At 36.4% G+C, this 26722-nt stretch overlaps 1 protein-coding gene across 17 annotated transcripts in view; it reads right to left on the reverse strand.

Moving 5' to 3' along the window:
• Positions 1–26722, reverse strand: part of ERC2 (ELKS/RAB6-interacting/CAST family member 2) — a 432041-nt gene that overhangs the window by 355011 nt on the left and 50308 nt on the right. For 13 of the 17 annotated variants that reach the window (XM_017732424.1, XM_017732423.1, XM_017732425.1 and 10 more), the window contains 2 exons: positions 10737–10760; positions 9716–10132 (listed from right to left, as the gene is read on the reverse strand). In XM_017732424.1, the coding sequence (XP_017587913.1) occupies positions 9716–10132; positions 10737–10760 (441 nt within the window). The remainder of the gene's footprint in view (positions 1–9715; positions 10133–10736; positions 10761–26722) is intronic. The other 4 variants (XM_017732435.1, XM_017732433.1, XM_017732430.1 and 1 more) reach the window with 1 other exon arrangement.

Genomic DNA, 26722 nt, shown 5'->3' on the forward strand with positions numbered 1-26722 from the left:
CAAACTGATCGTTCTGACTCTGAAACATGCAGGTGTTCAGTCCACCAAGGCTCTGAAACAGACCAACATTTTTGTTGGGATAACAACGCATCTGCAATAAAAATCCTTCCTCCTATGCTACAATGGTACATTTTTAAATAGAATATAGATTCTACTTCCTTTGTGAGAAAGCTCTACAAGAGGAAAAAGTTGTTTGTGGCATGTATGTGTTAACTGCACTACAAAATCAGAAAAATTCTCCACCACAAGTTTGTTCATCACTGCATTTCTCAAGCTATGGAAACCTGCACAGGCACCTTCCATTTGGGTTCAATCAGTAGGGATAAAAAAAAAAAAAAAAAAAAAAAAAATAAAAATTAAAAAAAAAAAAAAAAAGGAGAATGAATGGTACATCTTAGGGAATTATCAGCATGGTAATTCCCCAAGGATACTGTAACTCTTCATCAAAAGAGATGTTTAATAGATGACACCAAAGACAACAATTGAGTAGATGGTATATTGGGTGTTCTCATCTATCTGACACCTGCACAATCACTTAAGAAATAGCATATAGCAAAAAGCTTAATTACTCATATTTGGGGACAGAAAAATTCATCAGCAATGACATTGCCTATGATTCTTAAGATATAAAAGAAAAATGTGCTTTCTCCATGAAAACACTGTTCTTTGGAATGGCAGCTTCTTCCCCCAGATATTGAAACAAGGAACGCTGGAGCCATGGGAGTGCCCAGTGTCTCACAGGTACCTCAAGCTGAGAGAGGCTGTGGTTTTAACTCAGCACTGCTAAAAACTTGCTAACATCTGAAATTAGTGCTGCTGGTCCCCCAATGTGCTTTCAGATGTGTTTTGGCAGTTGCAGTTTTAGAGCAGATATGGTCAAACTCCAACCCATTCAAAGAGGAAAATGACCCCTCACTTTGCTCTTTCACTTTTGTAAATTAAATTACAAACCTTGACTAACACATTGGGACCAAATTCCACTAATCCCTTCAGACTGCATTCCTCATTTTCTGTAGAGAGCTGCACTATCCTTTTCAGTCTCCTTGCTTTGGTTCTTTGACATAGCTGTTCTAAACTGCATGCAGATCACAGACTAAAATAAAATCTGTGTGGAATTGTCTTTGCATTGACTTCAAGCTCTACCATTGTAAAAAGAGCAATGAAAAATAACAAATACGGTGAGATCATCTGTGAAAACAAGACTGAAACACAATCTTCGTTCAAGAGAGCCACCTAGTGCCTTCATGCTCTACATGAAGGATGCAAATCTTCAAGTTAGCTATTGGCTGATTTTTAGGAATTATTTAGGGCCCCATCTTTTCCCCCATACTTTTAAATACCTAGTAATCAATGCACTAGTTCTTGCTCAGCATCTGAAGACCACTGATTTAGTTAATAACCTTGAAAAAATTCAGCTGAAAATGAAAAAGTAGAAAATTAACTCTGTATTTGCAGGAACTTGCTGAAAGGAGCTCATGAACTGAGAAATTCCTAAAGTTCTCCTTCTAAAGATCATGTATTAGAGAAATATTTTTTTCCAATGTTTAGTTTTGAGTCAAATAATGAGCTAAAGAAAATAAACCCACATGTTTTAGCTTATATTCACTGTTATAAATCTAAAACCTAAGATCTACGTTTTTATAAATAAATTTATATTCAGGGAAACAGATTGTGAACGAGCCAAAGCCAATTAAAGCAGTGTGACTACAAAAAAAAATCTAACTAGATGTTAGTTATCTATTAGCAAATGAAAATAATGTATTCTCCACATGCAGGTTTTAACAAGAAAGGTGTGTGAAGCTCATTCCCTTGAATAAATGGTTGTTTACTAGCCCCATTTGGAAGTCTTTCCCAAGAAATACTGGTTTGAAGTGAATTAGGAATGAGACAACACCACAGAGCAATGGCAGCATAAGAGCTTTGTTAATGGAGGATACAGTACCCACAAGTCAGTGAAACACCACTAAGAACCTGCTTGCAATTACCAAGTACAGCCATCAGCTGACTAAGTATTGCTCTGTCAATTATTACATCATTTTTCTCTTTTTTAGTAACATCAGTGGAACTTGGACTATGTACAAAATCTTCCATTGTCACAGGTGGCTAGGAGAGAACACAAAGTATGTATTTAGAAAGAATATATGCAAGTAAATTGTGTAAGAAGCAGGGCAATAAAGAACACACAGAGCAGTAACTATGCTAAATACACTCATTAGACATAATTGGCTCTAAACATTTAGGTTGTTTTGTTTGTTTTCTAAAGGGTTTTGTTTCAGGGAGGAGATGATGTGCTGATAAATGGAGATAAGCCAAGCAGGTGAAGACATTGGCTCTACCTACAGAAAAGCTACAGCAAACTATTTCCTTCCCATAGTGTGGCCAAGCAGTAACCAAGTCTGGATTCATTTATTCTCTCAAATGTAATCCTATTCCCCTTAAATCAGTTAATCCCACTGACCTCATTTGACTCCCAAAAAAAAAAAAAAAAAAAATTACAAACATAAACAGAATTTTGTCCTCAGTGCTTTCAAACAAATCCACATTTTCAGAGGATATGTCTTTCAGAGCACATTGGGGTTATTCACCAATATTTTAGCCAAATCTTTATAGTGAGATGTATTTATAGCCATTATCAAATTTTGTGTTTGTGCATAAATATATTAAGAGCCTTTTAATCATGTTGGAATACCAGCCTCAAACTGTCAACAACCAAAACTTTTCCTATTATGAGGATTTCCTCACACGCCAATTACTATATCTATAAAATTAGGATATGATCATCTATTCACTAAATCAGAAATATCGTTTTGTTAAATAGTTTAATCTAACATTACACTTTTCCTTCATCAAGATGAGTTTTAGGTGAAACTTTAGAAAGGGTTTACATTATTAGCTGTGTTCTACTACCTACAATAAAACTTCCACTTTTATTACTAAAATAAGCCAGCACATACCAAGGCAAAACTCATTTTCTTACACAGAGTTTAAGACTTGCACAAGGAAAAAATTTAGCAAATGAAAAACTGTTCTATTTCAGCAGACTGGGGGGTGGAGGAGGGTTTTTTTAAGATGAAAAAACACATTTTCTTCTTTTGAGGCTTTGCATCTTTGCAAAGGAAAAAATGTATTCAATACATATATATACACACACACAGATATAGACTCTGGCAGGAGATTGGCCTGTTGCAGTTTTCTGGAACTCCAGTTTGTGTGACAATACACAGATTTCCAGTCCAGCTAAAAGGCTGAATGTTTCCTAAGAAAAAGGAGTCTCAACTTAGCTAACACAGAGAGACTAAATAGAGAAGTGTACACTGGAATTCGAGGGTAACCAGCTCTCCCCTTCCCTGGAAATTCAGTTCTGATTCTGTGAAAATACATCAGCATGTCAGAGCTATGAGTCACCTACATAAGCTATAGTCATTCATATGAAAAAGGACAGGAAGGATGGAGCTAGAGAAAGTTAATTACATTATAGAATAATGAAGTTATTGGCACAGAAATGAGTAGCAGCAGGTTTACAGAACAGGGAATATGAAAGAAACCAAAATTCATCCTTTTTCTCTATTTCATTGTGGCTTGTCTCTAAAATCTTGACATGCAACCAGAAAGTGGTAAATGTGTGAACTGAGCAAAGAGCCTTGCAAAGACAGTATTTTACATCTGGGGACAATACTTGAGTTACAGCAATTCAAGCCAGTCCCCAGATTACCTTCTGAAGGATGCACTTCCCAGGAATGCTGGCAGGATCAATACTTACCACATCTACGCTTGGAAAGGTATAGAAATCCAGCTTATTTATGAATCTGATTTTTCTCTCTTCCAAAAATAATTTCTTTATTTGCTACTATGAGACATGGCAGTTTCGAACTGACAGCTTTCTCATACATGAGATTCCAAGCTACTGGTGGTGGTGTCATGGAGATCAATCCTGTTTTTAAGGAACCTGATTTCTAAATGAACAAAGCTTTCTAATCCTTCATGAACTTATAAAAACTATTGCAACCAAGCACCCTGGCAAGTATATCACAGGACATAGCAAAATCTGAATGGGCTATGTTAGAGGTAACAACTGTTCCCTAGAGCATAATCAGGTTCTGTCTATTTTCTCATGTCTCCAGTGACTGCCAGCACTGCAGAGTCCTCCTTTATACTTAAGTGGTCACCTTAAAAACACGTATTATTATTGATATTTTGATATTGTCTTTATAGAAAATGATAAGATGAATATTTTGAGTGGAGCCAGAAGAAATAAAAAGAAAGAGGCACTAATGAACCTAATTAAAAAGCTCAGTCTAGAATGGCTGTTAATCTGTGTAACCAACTTCAGGGAAGAAACGTTTGGTGTCGATAAAGCATTTCCTTAGTAAATTACTACTGGCTCCAGTGTAAGACATTTACAGTAAACACCAAAAGTCTGCAAGGCATCTGTTCTATTCACAGTGGAAGAAGGAACTTTGCTCCATTAATAACTTTAAAAACATGCAATAACTAATTCATGATGGCAGTTCAAATCCTATCAGCAGCCTTCATTATTTGACCAAGCTGAGTTCAAAGATAGAGCAAAGTTTTTAAAAAAAACTTGAAAGTTTAGAAGTACATTTTAAATTATAATAAAGATGTGTTGTTCTTCTTTCTACTAAATATAAAAAAGCTGTAACTTTAAACCATGACCAACAAAATTATTTTAAGAATACATGCAAGATAAGAGTTAAAATGTGTATATAAAATCCTATATGATCTCAGAATTTGTTTTAGTGAAATTGCATGTTGTACAGAGAGGGCATGTGTAATATACGTGTATGTATATATAATAAAATACTTGCTGGAATTTTAACATTTGACTTCACTAGAGACTTAGTGGGACTTTGCCTTAGGCAAGTTTTTAATAGCAATAATAAAAAAATACTTAATGGTACTTAGGGTAAATAATGTGTGGTCACTATGTTTAAAAAAAAGTAATACCAAACATCTGTGCTAGATTTCCACATGATAAAATCCCCGTATTACCCACAGTTCTCCCAAAGTTATAGGGAAACAAATGTTTATTTAAAATTCTAAAAGAGACATGTGATAACCAATTTAAGAACTTTAAGTCAGGCATCTTGTGTTTTCTGACAGGAATGTATATTTAAGTGATCTTCATGATACTTAATTCTGAACATGAAGAATGCCATAGTATGACATTATGGCTCCAAGACAGATTTTTCAACCACTAACAGACCAAGAATGGCCCTTTTCTTAAGTCTGCTTGCAAAGACCACTTTGTTCCCTACAGGATATATTAACTTCCTTATCAAAGCAAAAGCTATTAATTTTTTTTTTTCAGAAAATAACAATAAATTTCAGCTACCTTTGAAAAACACTAACAAAAATAATCAAGTGAGTTTAGTTAGTTAAAAGCATAGGATTCAGTCTAATTCAGTGATGAAAAACCAAGTGCAATCTGGGCAGAAATCCTCAGAAGGCATGAAAAAGAGCTCAACATTCCCTTAAGAGGCTGCATCTCCAAAACTGAAGCAGAAACACATGTTCACACTGTTTGTTACTCAGAGCTGTTATTTGTTCTCTCTTACTTTGTCAATCAGGAACTAAGGAAACCTTTGCTGTAACTATCTCTAAGCTGGGAATTCGGCTATCCCTGTGAAAGCTTGTTGCCTAGATTTTAAATTCCTTGATACTGGAAAGAAATCTAACGCCATTTTTTGCATAGCTGATTTCCCAACATTTTAGTGAACCTTGCCGACACTGACATTCTTTGCTATTCCTGTAAAAGAGCAGGATTCCAACTTCAGCTTTACTCTCCTCCTCCTGCTCTACAATGGGCCTCACATTTGCCATTTCTAAGACCTTCAAACACACAGCTTGAGCAAAACTGCCATCACAAGTTTGCTTCTGTGAAACGAAGTTTAAAGATGCAGTGGACTGCACACCGCAGAAAGGTACAATCTTTGAGGGCCACAAAGTCAACACACCACGGTTAGTCTGTATCTACTAAGAATATGAAAACAAAGGAAGAAAAAAAACCCTATTGTTTTATTTTCTGGAGTTACTTCTCTGCCTCTAGTACACTAGCCATTTCCATTACTCTCTCCTGTACTTCCTCTAAGAAATACCATCTAAAGCCTGGAGAAATTCCAGGTCTTTGAATGCAGCTATAATTATGAAATTCTGCTAAGGCTAGTCATGGGGGGGGGCAGGGGGAAGAAGAAATCAAGGGCTTAAAAAAGAGAATTTTTGCATGATTCTTGGATATTCAGCCAATCAACAGTAGGATATTTATTTCTGGTAATGTGCATTTTTGTGTGAAATTGGCAGAAAATTAGTGATTGACAAGGTAAAGTCTTAAAGACAACAAGAAGTTATTTCTCTCTACCTAGTTAAGTGAACTTTGAAAAAGTTACCAGCTAGACAATTTAATGTAGTGTTGAGACGGAATAAAATCAGAAGTCTTCAGCTATTTTTTTCCACATTCAACCTCGTTTGCACCACATTAACTTTTTTCCATAGACAGCACTCTTTCTGCTGGAAACTAGAGCAAAATCTATCATTGTAAAGGTAAACTGACACACAAACTATTTGTCAAATAATTTCAGATGATGTTACACAGAACTTTATCATCCTTAACTTGTTTCACAGAATCACCAAATCATTAAAGTTGGAAAAGACCTCCAAGATCATCAAGTCCAAAATCTTTGACCATCTCCATCTTATCAATTAGACCATGGTGGTAACAATTAGACAATTAGATGAGTGCCACATCCAGTCATTTCTTGAACACCTCCAGGGATGGTGACACCACCACCTCCCTGAGTTGTCCCTTCCAGCATTTAACAACCCCTTCCATGAAGAAAATCCTCCTGAACCTCCCCTGGCGCAGTTTCAAGTGCAGCAGCAGACATAAAATAGTAAAACTACTTAAAAAGAAGAAACAGCCATCCAGGATTTGATCAACCAGAACATTACACATGACCCAATGCTAGCTTCTCAGAAATACACTCAACACTTGAGCTATACTCCAACCTGTAAAAATAAAGAAAGCAGAGTATTTTAGACGATGTTCTAAAATGACAAATATTTTGTTAAAGGTATAGAAAGATTAACACAATTGGAGTGAATACTAAATAACTCATGAATGAAATTCATTAAAAATATATCCAAGTCCTAGCCTACTTTTACAGCATTCTCAGGAGGAAGAAAATGATCAGTAACTCTGCCAGGTGATTTACACAGTTAGGATGAAAACCTACAAACACTAGTTAAGAAAATAAAAATATCAATCCACTGGGGAGGCTGTTGCAGAAGATTCAACACAGTAACCTCTGGTTTATCATATTGAGAACCTGTATTGTGCAGGATGAAGAGTAAAAGCAGAGACAAATTCAAATGAGCACTGCAGAACAAGGACTTAACCAAGCTACACGCAAAGATCAAAGGTTGATCTATTTGGACTTTTAACAAATACGTAATACTTTTAACTGTACATAATGTCAGATGTTACTTCAAAGCATGCAGACAACTTTCCATAACAAGAAAGCAAAAGAAAAACTTTGAACCTCAGAACATTTTCCAAGAGCCCACCAGAGAAATAAAATCCAGAATCCTGGATAAACAAACAGGGACCTACTAAAACATTTTGTTTCTGAAGAGTTCCTACAGCCTACACATCATACTTCCAAGCTCCCTACAACAAACTTCAAATATGCAGAAATTTAAAAAAATAAATAAAAAAACAAACTATAAATACCATGCAACAGAAAGAGAGCTGAAGAAACAGAGTTCACCCAAAGCCTTGAATTCTTAGAAAAACAAGGAACTTGTGAGCCAAAATCTCCAAAACATTAGATGGTCCTGCCAATCTGGCTGGGACAGATTCCAGGCAACAAATCTAGTAAAATTTTAAACCTTGACCACTCACCAAGGTATATCAGTATGTCATAAACAGTAAATCCCATTTTATTTGCATTCTATTCTTGCAGCACTCCAGACAAAAGACAACCTCTATATTCTCATATCAACTGAGGGAGAAACAACTTTTTTCCCTGCCCCCGAGAATAACCCAGGGGGGAACATCAAATTAATTCAGTATAAATACAGGAGAAACATGCACAGTCTATAGGTAGCAATAATAACTCCTTTCAGCATTCCTTGGACTAATCAATAAACTGGATGCCAAAGGACTTTACTTAGAACCTTTCGTTTTATCTACTTTTCAAGCTCAATTTAGTTCTATTTCTCACTGTCCTTGATTACCATTCTCATCAGAAACTTTCTTTGAATTTCCTCATGTCCAATATACAGCCAAATTAGGGTTCACAAACTTAAGTGATACTGATACAACAGATGAAATACAACCACATAATCATCCACCCTTGAAAACAGAGTGTATGCAGACCTAAATCCAGAAACTTGTCTGCTAGTTTACAGAACTTATTCCACAGCCCTCCCTCATCACAAATTCAGTATCACTAGCTCCTTATGCAACTCCTTTCAGAACCCATTATGTGTTGCATCAGTTTTAATTAAAATTCTGCCTGTGAAGAGATTCAGGATCCACACCTTGACAAGAAAACTTTACTGAAAGGTATCATGAAATTCTCCACTTTCTAAGCTTCAAATGGGCAGCAGAAACAGTACTGAGTCCTCAATACATATTCTAGGTTAGAGAAGACCATAAGATAAATATAAAATAATTTGTTCATAGCAAAGAAAATATTTTGACAACAATCTCTAGATGTAAATAGCTGTTCTTAATCTCGAGCACTAATTCTTAAGCTCTTGCTCTAATTTCATTTGCACTTTGATCTGTCAGGCAAATTGGTGTTTTTAGTGACCATGCTGCTGCTGAGTTTCTAAGCAAACAGACCTGTTTCTCCTGACTTCCCTTGCTGTGTGAAGCTTGTACACAACCTCTCTGCAATTTTCACCCTCCTTAGCAGGGTCTTTGTGAGGAAGACTCACCCTGCGTTGTTTGCCTGACAGTCACATGAGAACACTGCTGGGATCTAAAGGGGCAGATGGGCTTGACACTAGGCCAGATTTTGTTTCGATTGTACTAATCCAATCATCCCAAATCCAGTCCCGAAAATGCATTTACAAGTGATGTGGGCAGCTGATGCAGGTGGGCTTGGGATCAAATTTAAGGTCTCTCAAAGCAGAGCACAGCCACCAGTACAGTATTTCGAAGTGACATTATGGTATATTTATGTAAAAAGTTGGGAGTATCCCCATATGAAAATACATTAGAAATACACACAAGGCAGAAGCCTTTGTTTATATGGAAGGCAAATGATTTTAAAGCACTCTTTTTCAGACACCAGAGGCATACAAATCCAACACAAAGGTAGCATGCACTCATGACTCTTTAGTTAGAGCAGCAGCAGGTGTCATTTCCCTCTTCAGTAGGTCTTCATTTGCCAGATATCACTTTGTCAAAAGGATAAAGAAACTTTGCAATGCAACATTTCAGAGATAAGCCCAAATATACTTACTTCTCTTCCATATTTTCTTATACTTGTTTTCAAATGTCATAAAGTCCTGCTGTGTACTTATTACAGATGTAAAACAAATGCATGCTATCCTTTTCATGAAAGAATTAGAGCACAAAAAGAAAACACTTCAATACTCTAAATTATATTTCTAAAACTGCAACAAGTACCATGACTATTTTTAACAAAAATATATATTTTAAACAAATAAATGAGTTTTTCATTACCTCTCTAAGATGCATGTTTTCCTTCTCCTTCTGATCTAAAATCACTTCTAAATGATTAACCTGAGATTCAGCCTCTGCCATCCTTCGAGTTCTCTCATTGTCATCTTCCATTCCTTTAGAAGGCAAACCTTTACTTTGCAACATCTCTAGAAGCTTTTTTATTGATTCGTCTCTGGCATTTAGTGTTTGCTTTTGTGTTTCAATCCTAAGCTCCATTTCTTCTAGAGTTTTTCTCAACAGGAAGAGCTCTTTAGCTTGTCTATCATGTTCTGCCTGAAGTCTTCGAAAATTCTCCTCTGTGAGCTCAATGGTAAAATGCTCAGCCCCTCGGTTCCCACTTTCTTGCTGGAGAAGATGGTTAAGGTCTCTCTGGGTTCTAAGCTCATCTTGAAGTGCCTGGATTGTCAATTGCAGATGCTGCAATAAAGAAAAAGAAAAAAATACTTTAGGATCTGAATGTAGAATTAGTATTTGATTAAACTTTTGTTGTACGCTGTTACAAGAAGTCATTAGAATTAGTAATGAAAGCATATCAAATGACCTTATAAAATATCAAATGCAGGTGACAATATCTGTAATGAAATCTTTCAAGTGCTTCTCGAAAAAAAAAAGAAGACAACACACAAAACAATGTCAGCTACAGATAAAATTAACAGCAACAAATGCAAACACTAGGCAGTGACACATCCATTAGAACAATCAATGTGTACCTACAAAGCTCAAAGACTCAGTATTCCATGTTTTCTAAATTACTTCATAGACTAAAGATAAATCTGCTCTTCATGATGCTCAACAGTACTGCTGTTTATAAAGTTAATCAAAGCCCTCACTATAATTAACGGGACTTTGGGGAGGGGCTGAGTTGGGACTGGTTGGTTTCAATTTTTCATTTTGGCAGCTAAAGCTATGAATGAGTTTAGTAAACAGGATTACTGTATCTCTAAAAAGCAAACAAAAAAAAAACCACAATATGCAATACTGAATTTTGAAAAAATACATTTACTGCAAACAGTGGACAAACCTTTGTTCTTCTGGCATCCAAAAACTGAACAGCATGGTAAATGAAAAAATGAAGCAAAATCAACATAAATAAAGGTCAGATGCAAGCAAAGGATATTCAACAGAAAGAACTGAATTCAACAAAAAGGATCTTCAACAGAAAAAAATAATTTTATTGAGTTATACAGAAAGCCAACAACAAATTCACAGTACTCAAACATATAAACCTATAGACAGACTTTACTCAACAGATGTGACAAAGAAAAATATATTAGAAATAATCAGTCCCATGGTAAATTACAACATTGCTATTGGACATTACTGTTCTTTTACGCTTTTAGGTTTTTCAGAACACTAACTTGTCCTAAAATATTTATACTACATCTGAGTACAGGGGTCTGTCTCTGTTCCAGACTTATGTCTTGCATTCCTTACTCAACACAGATCAAAATCAAAATATATTTTGCCCATGTTAAGGTTGGAATAGAGACAATTAACCCAAATTACTGTGGTTTATGATGTCCATTTCAGATTATATCTTTATCTGACAATTTGTTTTTCTTCTTATTTTTCCCCTCTATTCATTGCCTACACAGCATACTGAGCTTTTAGAAATACAGATTCCTGAATAGGCACACAGTCTGTACCAGAAGATGTTTAATTGCAAGAATTAGTGGGCTTAAATGCATGTCATCAGATCATTTTGGTTTAATTGATGTTTTGCAACTTCATGTTCTAAAAACAAGAGTAACAACAACAAAACTATACCAAAAAAAACCCAAAACAACAACACAGACACCAAACAAACAACAAAATTTCATTTCATTTGATACTACCTTCATGTTTTACATAAATACATGCAAATCTGTCAGTTTTTAGCAATCATGAAAAATTCAAAACCTTAAGAAACCAACCTTTTGAAATCATGTCTTTTATCAGTTATTTCAAACAGAAGAAAAGTATTGCCAGTGGTAGAATTCAGTTAGAGACTTTGAATCTATCATTAAATAAGCACTATTTTAATATATGTCCAGATCTTAATTCTCTTAGTATTTGCATCTTATTAGGCACACACTCAGCTGAGAGCTTACAAATACAGGCTGATTTAGAGTCCCACTTTTACTTAATGGCAATTCTTATCTTTTCTTAACCTCATTATCTTTTTAATTAGCTGTATAAGCTTAAAAACTCCAATAAACTTAAAACTCCTCTAGATGCAGCAACTTCCCCACTTTGAATCTACTACTGTGCCAAGTATTTGTGACGCCAAGACAGACTACACCTTCTGGATTCCAAAATTATTTCACAACTGTGACAGGGACAGAAGATAGGTCTTTGCACGTATCCTACACACGCTGTCCCCTTTCCACCATCTCTGAAGAGCAGAATGCTTTGTCCTAAGATAAAACACACCAGGTGAACATTGCAGGTGGAACTGTCAGGATGCACACGTAATTAATACAGTCCAAAGACAGGGGAGCTGAGCTGTTTGCAACTGACTTTGGCGCACATCAGCCTGCAGCGCAGTATAAAACGCTGCTGAGGACTGGGCCAGCTGCACCAACTGTCTCCTGGAGTCACAGGCAGCTTCCAGGTGGATCCTGTCCCCGGCATGGACACCTATAGAGTACAGCCAGGTCACAGAAGGGGACCGCTCACTCTTGGATGGGTGAGCAAAAGGGCTAAGATCTGGTCAAATACAGAAATCAAATCCTAAAGTACCTACACAGGTGCTTCGTTGCTTTGTCATTGTGAATGCTGCAAGGCCAAACTGTTACCCTGAATGTTTCTACCTGAACCTGTTTAAATTACATCTTTTTACACTGAGACTGTTGACCAAAATCTGAGGCTAAGTGGACCAAGCTGCACCAAGACTTCTCTGAAAATTTTAGACAGCAAGGGGGTCTTAATGAAGCTTGTAACTTAACAGGAAGCACCACGTCCTGATTATACTATAATCCATTGTAACAGATAATAGAGTTGTTATTTGGATACTGCACTGGTACTATTTAGGCAGTGTATTAATAATAAAACTAATCATAATCACCCACATAATCACTGTCCTATTTCTCACACCTGACCAAGAACTTTCTCTCTACTGCTATACTACAACTAAGCAACAGCAATATTCAGCAACTACCAGTACTGCAGAAATAGTCAAAATTTTCTCCCTGATCTGAATAATGATTCAAGATACATTCTCCTAATGTTAAATCAGACAATATTTATTACTTCATGCTAAAACCTATTTACAAATAAATAGTTTTCCAAAGTAAAGTCGTCTCTATATATCAAATGTCAATATGTCTATAAAAATCTAGCTGAGCAAAAGAAAACTAATTCTAAAAATATTATAATGTTTTAACCCACAAATAAAAGCAAACTTGACACACACATTGCTAACACACAAACCTTCTGAATGCAAGCTTTAAAAATCAAAATCGTTGGATCAACACAAAACCAATTAGAAAACAGAACTCAAACAGCAATTCTGGTTAAGATAAGTGAGACAAGTTCCTTTTCTGCCCCCAGCAGCCTGTGCATGCTGTCCTTAGGCTCTGCCATGACCCACGTTTGGCACAAAGCATGACAGTAGTTCTGGCTGCTTCTCTGTAATTATGTTAAAACTAACAGCCTCAACTGTGGCAGACTACTGCTACTTTGACATAAAAGAATCCATTTTTGTACACCTTCAAAACTTAGAACATGGTGGACCAGATTTAGACTCATGCTGGCACAGATTTTTGTATCTGCAGCTAGCTAAGGAAAGGAAAGAACAAATGTTGTGAGGGTGGAAAGAAATTGTATAATTAACTGCAGGGGAAGGAATGTAGGAGTACTGTGAATATCTGTCACACTGCTGTCGTTACAGACACAGAACTTTACAGGATTTAAAAAAAAAAAAATGCAAGATCTATCACATTTTTTATAACTTCTATTAAAAATGGACCATTTGACCAGAAATATCTCCATGCCAATTTCTCTACAATATATTAGTTCTTTCAGAACTTTTTCAATCCTTCTCTGCAGTCCAGCTGCAAGAAGCAGTCCATGGAACTGTGAATTTCCCCATAAATTGAAAAAAACTATAAAAGGAAAATTAACTAATGGCTCTTCCCAGATTTCAATTCATGTTCTACACAAGAAAGTTCCTCTAGTCTATGCCAACTAACTACACCCAAAAGAATTGCTCGCTGAGAACTATCCTGCCATGGTGTGCTTTGGCCATATAAGCACTTTCAGAGCATCCCAAAGCCTCAGACGTGGTGAACAGTGGAGGGGAACAAATTCACAAGGAGACTCACTGATCTAAAATTGTTGGTCTACCTACAGAAGCACACAGCCTCTCACGCTTTGCGCCATCGCACTGCCACCAAAAGCCAAGAACATGTTCAAGAACCCAGGCCACTGGATTTTAGCTCCTGATTCTCCTGTTTCTTTCCCACCCCAGTGAATAGAATTGACAGGGCTGAATCAGTTGACACAGTCTACTCTCTTGGCAGTGGCAAATATCTAATGATACAGAAGTCTGTGCAAAAGAATCCTCCTGTGTAATTGTACGCTATAGAAAGCTACAGCTATACCTGAACAATACACCTGCACACAGATAACAGCAAATTATCCTGTCAACCATACTCTCATTTTCTAAAATCAATTATTTATTCCATAATCTATCACTGGTCCATTTTAATTCTTCACAGTATGAGGCTCTATCATTGAAAGGAAACAGACTAGTTAAAGCTTTCTTATGAACTGCATCTAAAGCCATTTGTATGTTAACTTTAGTTGTGCTGCTAAAATAAGTATGAGCATTAGACTTGCAAATATTTATAACTAAGTATTGTTAAAGAAAAACATGCAAATCCTAATTTTCCTCTGTAAAGGAAAAAAGAATGGAAATTGGAGATATTTTCTTCATTACCATAAATTAAGAAATGGATTCTCTCATGCATTTCCTCATCTGCCTATAATAATTCATAAATCTGGCATTCTAAAAACACCACTGAAAGTCAGCTGACTAGAATTTTGCTTGAGTAAGACAGGACTGACAGAAAGAGTTGGAAGGAGAAGACAGATGTAATTTATGAAGAATCGCAAGAGATTCTGACCACACACGATGAATCTTCAGCATTAAAAATTCCGAGCATGAGATGAGAGAGCTTTTGCATAACGCTGTTTGCTGATATAACCACGTATTTGAAAAGGGGGAATTCTTGTCTGACTTTCCTACTTTTTCTTTCTTTATGCCTTTAAATTTTGTGTCTTGTCAAATTCTGTAGTGCTTGTCCTTACTACCACGCTTTGCAAGTTAAATAAGGAATCTCATCACATACACTTAAATCTGCATTTCTTAAAACAGATGTGGTGGGCTGACCTTGGCTGGAGGCCAGGACTCCACCAAGCCACCATATCACTCCCTCCTCAGTAGGACTGGGGGCGGGAGGAGAGCAAGATGAAATAAACCTTGTGGGTCAAGGTAAAGGCAGTTTAATAAAACAAAAGCAAAGGCCATGCACAGAAGCAAAGGAAAACACAAGATTTACTCTCTATGTCCCACGAGTGGGCCATACCCAGCCATTTCCTGGCCAGCAGGGTTTCAGAACAGTTGCTCCAGAAGACAAACATAATAAGGAACTCCCCCTCCTTCAGCTTCTTGATCGAATCTTTCCTCCTCTTCTTCCTCTGTTATTAATCATGTGCCCACCAAGCTGCTCTATCACTCCCCTAAGCTTGCCTCTCATCCTGGGCCTTGCAAGTTAAATGAGGAATCTTGTCATATACATTTAAATCTCCATTTCTTATTACAGACATTAGATTTAATCTGAAGTACCAGACTTCATTACTATTCAGTCAGCTTCTCTGGGTCATCTTACACAAATATTTTGGTGAAAAAACAAGTATTGCCTAAAGACTTGAGGTCATTGAACAAAAATGAATCCCCTTACAGGCTGAAAACTTTTAGTACTTCAAATTCCAGAGTAGTTTTGCACCTATTTCTTAAAGAACAATCTGTAAATATATTTATTTCCCAATTCCCTTATTTGCTGTGGGCTGAAGAGATGTTGATGAGCCAAATCTTGTAGCCTGTAATCATAAAAACCAGAAGGTCAAAAGTAAGAGACTTCTAGAAATGTAAGAAGTCAAAGACTTGAGAAGAATAATCTGCAAAGATACATGTTGGGGAAAAAAAATAAACGAGTTCTTTAGTTACTAAAAAAAAGGCGCTTTATTAAAATCTTTGTCATCAGTATCATAGCAAAATGCAGGGGTTTGTATTTAGGTGATCCTTACACCATGACAATTTTTAAGCAGTCCAATTATGCTGCTATTACTAGACTGGCCTCCTTTTTTTCACCTCTTCCCTTTGGAAAAATACTGCTAGGAGTGCCAGAATCACTAAATACTGCTAGTAGTGCCAGAATCACTAAACAGTACTTTAGTTGACTGAAAAATCATCAGTAACAAATATTTTGACCAATATGAACACGTGGAAGAATCTGTTTCCAGATTACTTCTTACAGCTTAACAGGAGAAAAACACACAATGCATTTCAACAAGGCCTAGAAATCAACATCAGTTTAAGAAAAGCAGATTATTACTTGTTTCCCAGTAATTCTGTCTGCAACATTAGCTACCAGCTAAGAACAATGCATGGTTTAGAAGTCCTGGATACTCAAAGGTAAATCTTTGGCATTCATATTTAAAAACTATTCTCAACAGAAAAAGGAACTATATACTGTGAGAAATCCTCCATCCCCTCATGAACTCCAGCTCCTCTGATACTCTTTTACTGCCTGCATAAAAAGTTTCTCCTTTTTTCAGAATTGAAGCAGTTAGGTTCCCCAAGAAAGCTTTTAAATCATTTGGGATGATAAACCTTTACCTTCCCCACACAAAATTTCCTACATGGCCTTAATCAATAATCAGTTCTTGTGATTTGTATTTCAACTGTCCATTGTTTACCAAAAATGAGCAGAATCCCTGTCCTACAGCTAATCCCAGAGTAACTGCAATCACAGAACAGAAACATCATCTGAGTTTCACATCATCACAGCACAAGTCTAGGAAAGCAAGAAAACACTCAAGGCCTGGTCCAAACAACAAAGACAATTCCACTCCCCCATCGATCCCACCCACAAGCCCCACTGTTAATAAATAGATACAAGATGAAAAGAAAAACAAAAAGCACATCATTCCTAGCTCTCTTTTCCTCGTGAACCACACTTCCTGTTATCTCCTCGGCCTTTTACCTAGAAGGGACAGTAAGTTTTCAATTCTGCTGATGCACTATCTGGTACCTTCTGGAAGGCTTTGTTTTTGAGATTGCCTTCCTTGCTGTCAAAAGTTTTAACACAATAAATATACCCCTAAAGTAATAATCCCAAGCTTTCTGAAGGTAATGGTACATTATAAAAGGTTTTCACTACATTCTATTTAGACAAGATATTTGCAGACATACCCAAAGCTCTCCAAACATTTTGGAAAAAATTCTTAAAACTGTGTAAGTGTTGTTCACTAACAAAACATTGCACTGTGTATTTAGAACAGACTGAAATTTTGTTTCTGCTTTACTTAAAAAAAAAATTGGAGGAAATAGGAAAAAAAAATTTCTCCCTGATCTCTAAGTTCAAGTGTCCACACACAAAGCAGATTTTTTTTCCCAGCATAGAGATGCCCAATATCAAGCTTTTTATCAAATAGCATTATATTACTCTTTCCTTATAATTAATGGAGTATTAAGTATTCAATGCCCTGTACAGAAACAACCATATCCAGGAATAAATCAGCAAGTCACAAGCATGTAACTAAAGTGACTGAAAAATGATTAAAATATTATTTGCCTCACCCTCGCCAAACTACAAGTTTTTAATTTGTTTTCATTCCATAAAATTGCTTATGTATTTGTTATCAACATGGAAATTGATTACTTAAATGTTGGGAGAAGGTAAGAGCATGTTTTTGTTTTGTGGGGATGTTTTAGGGATTTTTGAAGAAAAAAATGCCAAGGTCCCCTCAAAGTAAAATTACATATTGTGTCCTAAGTGGACAAGCAACAGACTGAGCACTGCCCTGTCAGATTCCAGAATAGATTACCAATGTATTGGAGTGCAGTTTTCTTTCTCAGAAAACTTTAGGGACTACATAATGATTTGGGTTTTCTATAAACAGTAGCAGAATGCCATAGGATCATCATTCCTCACTGCTGGTTTGGGGCCTGAGGAGAAATTAGGTTTAGTGATGATCCCAGTGGGCCAAGAAATTAAAACAAAATGTATAAAATGGCAGTATTTAATTTAGAAGGAGGATTGTATGTGATTTAAGATCTGCAGATAAGATAGGGAACTGAGCTCTGTTCCTGCTTCCATGGTCATGTACGACCGAAATGCACCTGTTCAAAAACCTGTGAATATTTGTCTTCTTGCTTTTATATCCATGGGATTATGTTCTGTAACACCAGTTAAGTGTGAACCATTGTGTGAACTGCAGTTAATGAAGAACAGAAAGTTAAGAGTTTGTTGTTTCTGATTGCCAGCTTTAAACAAAACCTGATAAGCAAAAAAATATTTGGCAAGTACTTTCCTCTTTCTTTTTGGACAGTAGGATTTATTGTCCAGCCTGCTGATTCAGTCAAAATAATAGCATAGCAAAAATCTTGGACACTAAACAGGCCTATTACTTTCTTATTTCTCAAAAACTGAGGTCGGGGTACATTAAAGGAATTTTTTGCAGGCAGCAAGTCAAGAAATTACAAAAGGAGAGCATTGAGAGCAAACAAGGTCACATTTCAAACATGGAAAAACTTGTGGTATTTGATCTTCAGACCCTCCCTTTATCTGCTTGAACTTTTGCTATAGAGTTTCTGCTCCTGGCAGAGAACTCACTATTACCTTGGAAAAATAAAATGAAAATAAAAAGAATCCTTTTCCCCGATAAAAAAACCCTCATGTGAACTGGGCTCTGTTCTCCAATTTTGTAGTCTGCCTCTGATGAAACATCCCACTTCTTTCATTAAAGAAACAAAATCTGAGGAGGGGGATTTCTGTGGACAAAGCACAGGTTCTACTGAAGCTACCAAAGAGAAATGCAGATAAAGGAAAACTACAGAGGTGTCCAAATAGTGTTTCCAATAATAAGGTCATAACAGACCAGAACAGAAATGGTTGCCACTGTCAGTAAACAGCAAACCACAAAACACTGAATGATGTGAACTGTGTTGAAAATATGAAAACAATTATTCCCATAATATGCAGTATGTACTTGTTTCTCAGAGGACCTTAATACTTGACACACTGTAAAAGTTAACATTTTTTATATCTAAGAAGCAATGCAGGGAACTCCAACAGCCTGAGAGAGCCTGCCAGTCTCTCTACTGGAGATTTTGGTCATTATTTTACATTATATTGAAAGCCACAAAAGAGGAAAGTTAGAAGACCAGACAAAACCTCAGCACTGTATTGCATACACTGATGTTTAATTCACGTGTGAACTGGCTGCTTGAAGTTTCTATAGAGGAAATCTCCATTGACAGAAGAGACAATGCAGAGCATCGCTGAAAGCTGTGGGAATGGGGCATCTTAACATTTGGGCTGACCTTCTTATCCTTTCCACCTTTTCATTTTGTAACTTTATAGCTATACTTTTTCAAATGCAGCCACTAGAAAAATCATATGAACATAAGTTATTCACATGACAAATTCAAGCTCTCCCTGGTCTATTTTAATCAGCAAAATACATAAAAGAGCACTCTTCAGCTTTCAATTCTTTTTCACTACTAGGAATAGTACTGTGAGTTGATTAATCATAATACATAATCATTTCCCATTGAAACAATTTGAAAAGGAGCTTTAGAACTCTGTGTTCTGATACAGCTAAAGGGAAATGAAAAAAAAAAGAAATCAATATAGAGATTTCAGTGGCTCCATGCAAAACAATGTTCAGTCAGATCCAACAGAGACAAATGATGCATCACAAAGCAAGATGACCACCTGGAACGACATTTCATTCTGGTTTATTGAAGAAGTGCAGGAAAAAGAAATCATTAAGGGCTCAAAAAGATCCCTGCATTTCGCAAATACATGCTTTCACAAGTTGGGAGAACTTTGGTTTCCCAGCGAACTTTGTTAAATCTGGATTTATTCTTGTCAGATTGTGTAGGAGCTCTTCATGGCCTTAATGAACACAGGACACCGCCATAAAAAAAAAAAAAAAAAAAAAAAAAAAAAATCTGTATTTATGGAGTGTTCCCACAAGGTGGCACTAAATCCACAGCCGCCAGAAAATTCTTAGGGAGCACAAAAACGCAAAAGGAAAAACTACGGTCACATATACAAGATAAATAAATAGACTAGGGTCACATACATAACACAAATAGACTATTTAAGAATTGTAAATGGCAGGTTGAAAAATAAAATTAAATGCCTAAGCCAGGTATTATCTTGGAAGAGTTAGTAGTTTCCCACTCATAATTCAACAGCTGTAGTGGGGGGACACACAGACTACACCACACGTGTATATACCCACACACGTTCACAGTGACTTAGAGTTAGCACTTAACAAGAAATCAAGTTAACCTAGGCTCTTTGTTCCAAGGTCTGATACAGAACCAAATATTTCTGATCTAGAAATTATTTCCCTGCCCTGGTGACACCCCCACAGGTCACGCAGTGCTGAATCCAAGCCCTCTGTGCACTGCAAACACCAACACTGGAAACAACTGTTGTGCACCTGCATCTTTCAATATGGGACAGCCTGCATGTCTAACAAGCCCCTACAGATCTAGCCCAGCTACAAACATCAGAGTTAAAAACCTGATTATCTTCCTAAACTTAATTCTACAATTGATACTGCACAAAAAACTTAAATACTTTACTTCCAATTAAGTAGTTAAGTATTTCAGATTTCAAGTTTTAAGTATGACTAGCTAACGTGCTTTAAACATGATTATAAAGCCTGTTGTATATTTCTGTAGAGAAACATATATCAAAGTCATAGCATAATTTTGAAACTAATCCACAAACAGTGAGAAATTTCTCAGCTAAGCATACAAATCCACAATTAAACCACTTCAGGGGAGCAACCATATGCAGTAAATATTCCATTTTAAACTCCTTGATTTTTTTATCCCTCACCCTTCCCTTGTATGTTGGTTGATTCTTTTCCCCCTAAGTGCATTGCATAATCTTAATTACTGAAATAGTAATGTACCCATATGCTGGGATAACGTTTAGTGGTGTTCAGACTCCTGAAGTGTCCAGAAGCCTTCACGGGGCCCTTTGTTGCCAACTTCAAGTAAATAAACAGATACTGGGGTCATTTCAGGCCAAATGCATTCCACAGGGCTGAATTTTAAATTGTTAGCACTATCTACTTTTCCTCCAACAGTCTATTGGTTTTTTCCTTATTTTTCACACTGCTTTAAGTAAGCCTGCTGTAAGAATATTCAATTTTTACAGGTATTAAGAAAGAAAGGAGTTATTAAATCTCTTGCAACTACTTTTCAACCAAATGCAAAACAGTTATTAAGGTAAGAACAAATAAAGCAATTTGAGGATCTGCTTTGTGCTCCAGGCATTACATTCACACAAAAAACAATCCTAAGTTCCACAAGCACACCACTACTATTGATTTTCTCTCAATCACCCCACATTCAGGATAAGACACCACAAGATCTGGGGGTGGGTAAGGGATTTTAGAGCCACCTTGAAGTACAAAATGCTTATTTAATTGTAACTGCCGGGTTTTTTTTTTACCCCACATCACATGCTTACACATCTGTTGGCTATATAATGTAAACTCACTGCAGTTTAAGTACAGATTTGTGATCAGAATGAATATCCCCTTCAACATATCCTCCCTTAATCCCCAGTTTTTGCACTGTTTTTGACCAGAGAGGATTTGTTCTCTTCTGTATAAAAGGAAGTGAGTATACAGTCAATACTCCTGCTGGCATCCAAAACGCTCCATGCATCCTGCTCAGCTAATGTCAGTTTCTGTCAATAATTGAATAAAACATTTGGGCTCTTTTTCCTCTGTAAAAAATTATATAATGTTATCTCTTTCTATTTCAATTCATGCTCAGGTGCATCTTTTATTTGACTTAGACAGAAAACGCCATGATCCTTTATTATGTTTACTTCATGGTGGTGCAAAGATTCACAAGTTTTGCTGTTTCTGCTATACAGGTGCTCAAAGACTGCACTGACAATCATTATTTAGCGAGACAGCAGTTCCCACAGAAGGTGTTTCTCAAGGAAAAATTTCAGTGTTTTCTGAGTTCTGTTTCACAACACTGATTAATTTGTATCCTGACTTTCATAAAAGATTGAAAATTAACTAGCAAGCTCATAACTCACATATTGCTGCAGTTAATCCGTCAGAAGCCAGACTACCTAGGTTCAGTATGCTGCATTTTTTTCATGTTCTTACATTAATTATTGTAAGAGAAATGATTCTATCAGTGGACACCATTCAGATGCCATCCTAGAATTTTAGGAGAGTTCTAGCAAAAAGCACACTTTTTACAGCACAAATTACTTAAATAATAATCTGGTAAACTGAAGACAGTATTAAAAATTTAGATAATCAAAAGTAAATGGATTTCAATGTAAAGGCTATGGGATAAACATTTGTATATAAGAGCTAAAGGAAATAAAGCTTCACTGCATTCTTGCTCAGGTCACTATCTGTTGATCCTTAAGAGCAAAGCTGTTGGAAAACACAAGTGCTCCTCCCCCTCCAAACCCCTGGGCCTGTATGGCAGTAAGAGAGCACCACCACTGAAAGATGAGTGTGACAAGCAAAATGATCTTTATAATTGTTGCTTTGTTTTCCCATAATCCAAACTACTCTTTGTAAAGCTTTCTCTCAGCCCAGCTACTGCTGTCCTCAGTCCTTACTATTCTTGCATCAAATCCAGAAGATCTTATTCCAACCCCTCTGAGATTTTTTCTCTAACAAACAAGAGAATCATCACTCTACAAGGTGGTATTTTTGTGCCATATTCCTAGTGACAGAAATAGTGTATTCCACTTTTTTGAGCAGTTTTATATGCACTAATTGCACTGTGAAAATTAATATTGATCTTTCAAACAACTGCACTGCTTCCAGAGGCAATAAAATATTGAATTATTGTTCTCTAATTCAGGGCCATCTAAACACACTAAGAATTGGAAGAGATCCTGCTCTGAAACACTCTAATGCTGTACAGATGAGATCATTTGTAGCAGCAAGGGATTAATCGCAGGGGAATTACTCTCTACTATTTCACATGCTACAGCTCCCATAATTTCCAGTTTGCCTTCCCACTCAATCTATAAAGAAGCAAATGCACTTACATCACCTCTGAGGTAAACAGTAATGCAGATGTTCCTTGAGGTGTAAAATCTGCCCCAGAATTCTCTGGGTCAAACCTTTATGCTACTCAGCAGACCAGAGAGCCTCATGCAAAGGAAGCTCTTACAGAGAACACAACCTACCATAAATGAGAATTTATATCTGCTATTATAAATTAATTTAGAAGCCTGCATCTTAAGCCATTAAATGTAATGCCATACTTATGAAGAAAACTGCATTTGTTTTTTCAGCTGAAAAATAGGGGGAAAAGCCCGTTTTATTCTGTAAGTATTGTCTAACATCTTAACAGTCAGAAATCTATTAGCCCAAGCAGCCAAGCTTGTGCATAACCCTACATTTGAAATATGTGAAACAGAAGAGTCCGTTAATTAAACATTAGCATCGTTCCAATCAAGAGACATTTTATTAGAGAGACAAACCAGCATCAAACACAACACTCTTCTTTAGTGCTCCAGAGCAGCCACTCTTATGTGCAGCCTGTAAATCAACTTGCTGGTGAAATAGGCAAGTGGACTGATGATCACAGGATAATTTACTTATTTCAAATTTACTCTGCAGGGGGAAGATAAAGTTGCTAACAACAACAGGAAGCCATCCAAGGCACATTTATTAGAAGTTATTCCTACACAAGAAAAAAATAATTATAAAAAAAATAATAAAAAATTTCTTTGCTCCAAGGAATGATGCCACACTCAGTGGTATGGAACTGTCACCAATGAGGTAGAGGTACAAAAAACCTAACAGCCAGACTGTGTTCAAAGACACAAAGAAGAAGAGGACTAGGCATCAAAAAGTGTGATCATGGAGTTCGGGAAAGAGATTAGAAATCCTAGAAATGAGAATAAAATGGAACTTCAAAGGCATTACACTACGATTTGTCCCTAATAGGAACACTCGCCAGAATGGTGGCAGTAAAAACTGCATTACAGGCTTTATTTTGTTCCTATGACCATTTTTTATATCTCATACAGAGATGGTAAATGATGAGAGAAGCAAACAGGTGGTTAATGGAGCACTCTCCTTTTGTCAAGTCTTAAACCATTATCTCAGACAACACAGGATATAAATTCTACAACTTTTTCCCTTCTCTTCCTGCTTCGATTCCTCTGTATTATCATTTACCTTTACAAAAACCTTTACAAAAAAAAAAAGAAAGAAAGACAGACTATAGCTTTAAAACTGCAATTGTACTCACAAACACGACATACTGACCTCATTGATGTTTGCAGCAGTGAACCAGAGAGCCTTAGCTCAAAGGCCTATTTCATACTTTTTATTTAGTATAACTTTACTCCTAATTCAAAATTCAGTTGAATAATGAACCTCTTGCTCTCACTTTTAACAAAAAACTCAGCACATTCAGTCTATTCAAGCCATGTCAAAGGTACTTGCTGGGGTTTTTTTACCTCTCCCAACTGACTGTTACTGAAATAACCTTGATCAGCTCCATGATTCATCTGTTACTTTGACCCTCTCTTTAATACTCTGTTGAACACAAGTTCAGTCCTAGATATTGAATTTTATCTATTAAGAGAAAGAACTCTAGGCCACTTGTACTCTGAAACTTGGAGCAAAAAAGCATTCATAGAAAAGTGTATCTTAAAATAGCACTCTGCCATTTCTACTGCCAAAAACCTTAATAAAACATGTTATACTTTTTAGAGAGGATTAGAGGATTTTTTTTTTCCTTTGATAAACAGAGCCTGTAGAAATCCTGAGTGTTATCCATATTCAATAAGAATCAAGTATCTGGATATGCTGATGTGAAAAACCAATCCATTTTCCTCCATTCATCATAACAAATATTTATCAACAAACCAAAATCTAAAAAAATCTCAAGCACTTTTTTTATTATTGATTATGTTAAAAGATGAGGGCTGTCCATTCCAAACCCCACACATTTTCCTCGTATGCATTTTATATAGAAAAAGCTTGATAGTTGCAGTAAAACGTAAACATGTACTGGGATTAGCCCTATTCCTTTTCACCTCTCAGTTCACGCAAATCACAGAAGCTGCCAACATGTTACAGTGTAATCTGTGCTAATTACTTGCACTTGCAGGAGGAGAATGTTCTGTTCCTCAGGTATTTCTCAGACAAAAATGGAGGGGGATATCTGCATAATTCCACTGGTCAAAAAATTCCTCTGGAAAGGGTAACAGGAGATGCTATATTCACTGTAGTGCTCTGCTGGTTCTCTTCAGTTTCAAAGAGAAGGAAAAATAACCCCCAAGGAAAAGTGTTTGGGAGGGGCAGATCAAGCTCACAATGCTTTGTTGTCGATGAGTTTAAACCTCTTTAAAGCTTTAAATATTTCTCCTCTTTATTTTTATTTCTTCTTTATTTGTATCTCATTTTCACCCTTCCAATGCTCTCCCAGGGGAGTGGGTGTGTGGGGCTCAGGTCCAGCTGGGCTTAAACCACAACAAGCAAGATAATTGCCAATTAAATAATTAAATATTCAATGTATATTTCTAGGCAACTGTTCTGTGATCACTCTGTATTGTGTTTAGTAAAAGTAGTATTAGAAAGGGGGCAAAAAGAAATTAAATTTCTATTGTCCTAAACTCCAAATAGTCAATAGCTATTTTCTTGCTTTAAGAAGTTTGCTTCCTTTCCTTCCAGTGCCACAGGAGGTTTAATCAAGCTGGACCACAGAAAACAAATTCCAGGAATGATGAAATGCAAAATATCCTGACCTCCTTGGAGAGTAATACTGTTTACCTGCCAAGTGAAAAGCTTTCAGCCAGCTGGATCATTTATTTTTAACTATCACTAAATAGAAGAGAAAATGGCTCCAAGCACTTCAGAAAACAAAGGAAATTAAACATTTAATTGCCTTTGTAATGAAATAGACTTTACATTGTTATTTTGTTCTGTAGAATCTTTTATCACCTTTTTCCCTAATAATACCTAGAATGGAAATGATAGAGTCTTTGTAAGTTCAGGGCAAAAAGCTTAATAATTTCTTACTTGGGTAGCCTGACAAGACACCAGGGACCTGGTGTAAGACCTCTCTTGAGCTAAATTTGCTAAGTCTAACCAAGAATTTCAGAATAAATCCTGATAATCAAGCATCTCTACTCAGACTTATTGTGCAACTTCATTTGTATATTCTTCTATACTAAATCGTCTTCTCAAAGTTTGTTCAAGATGAAACTGTGCTGGAAGTTATCCCAATGGCAAAAGACTGATAACTACGTACCTGCCTACAAAAGAAAGTATACTCACAGTTTTTATTGTATCAAATTCAATTGTATGAGACAATACCAGAAGGCTGTTATCACTGATGCACAGATACATTTTTCTGTCCTGAAGCCTGATTCAATGCAAGCATCTGATAAAACCATTCAATAAATAAATCAATGCACTGCAGACAGTTACAAGTAATACCCAAATGGAGCATACTTTCACCAGCCAGAACTCAAATTTCATTTCAGCAGAAATAATGCAAATATTTGCAACAGCTTCAGCTAATTAGACATTTCAGCACATTGATGGTTCTCCTGATTCTCACTCTGAGAAGCAGTAAAATCAAAATTTACATTACATACAAAAGAAATATCAAAATATTCTTATTTAAAAGTGGCAGGAAAAGGAAGCACTTTTGATTTTAAACTTTACAACCCTCTTGACAGTCTTCATCCCTCTGAA

Source organism: Corvus brachyrhynchos, unplaced genomic scaffold (assembly GCF_000691975.1).
Source record: "Corvus brachyrhynchos isolate BGI_N302 unplaced genomic scaffold, ASM69197v1 scaffold4, whole genome shotgun sequence".
Lineage (NCBI taxonomy): Eukaryota > Metazoa > Chordata > Aves > Passeriformes > Corvidae > Corvus > Corvus brachyrhynchos.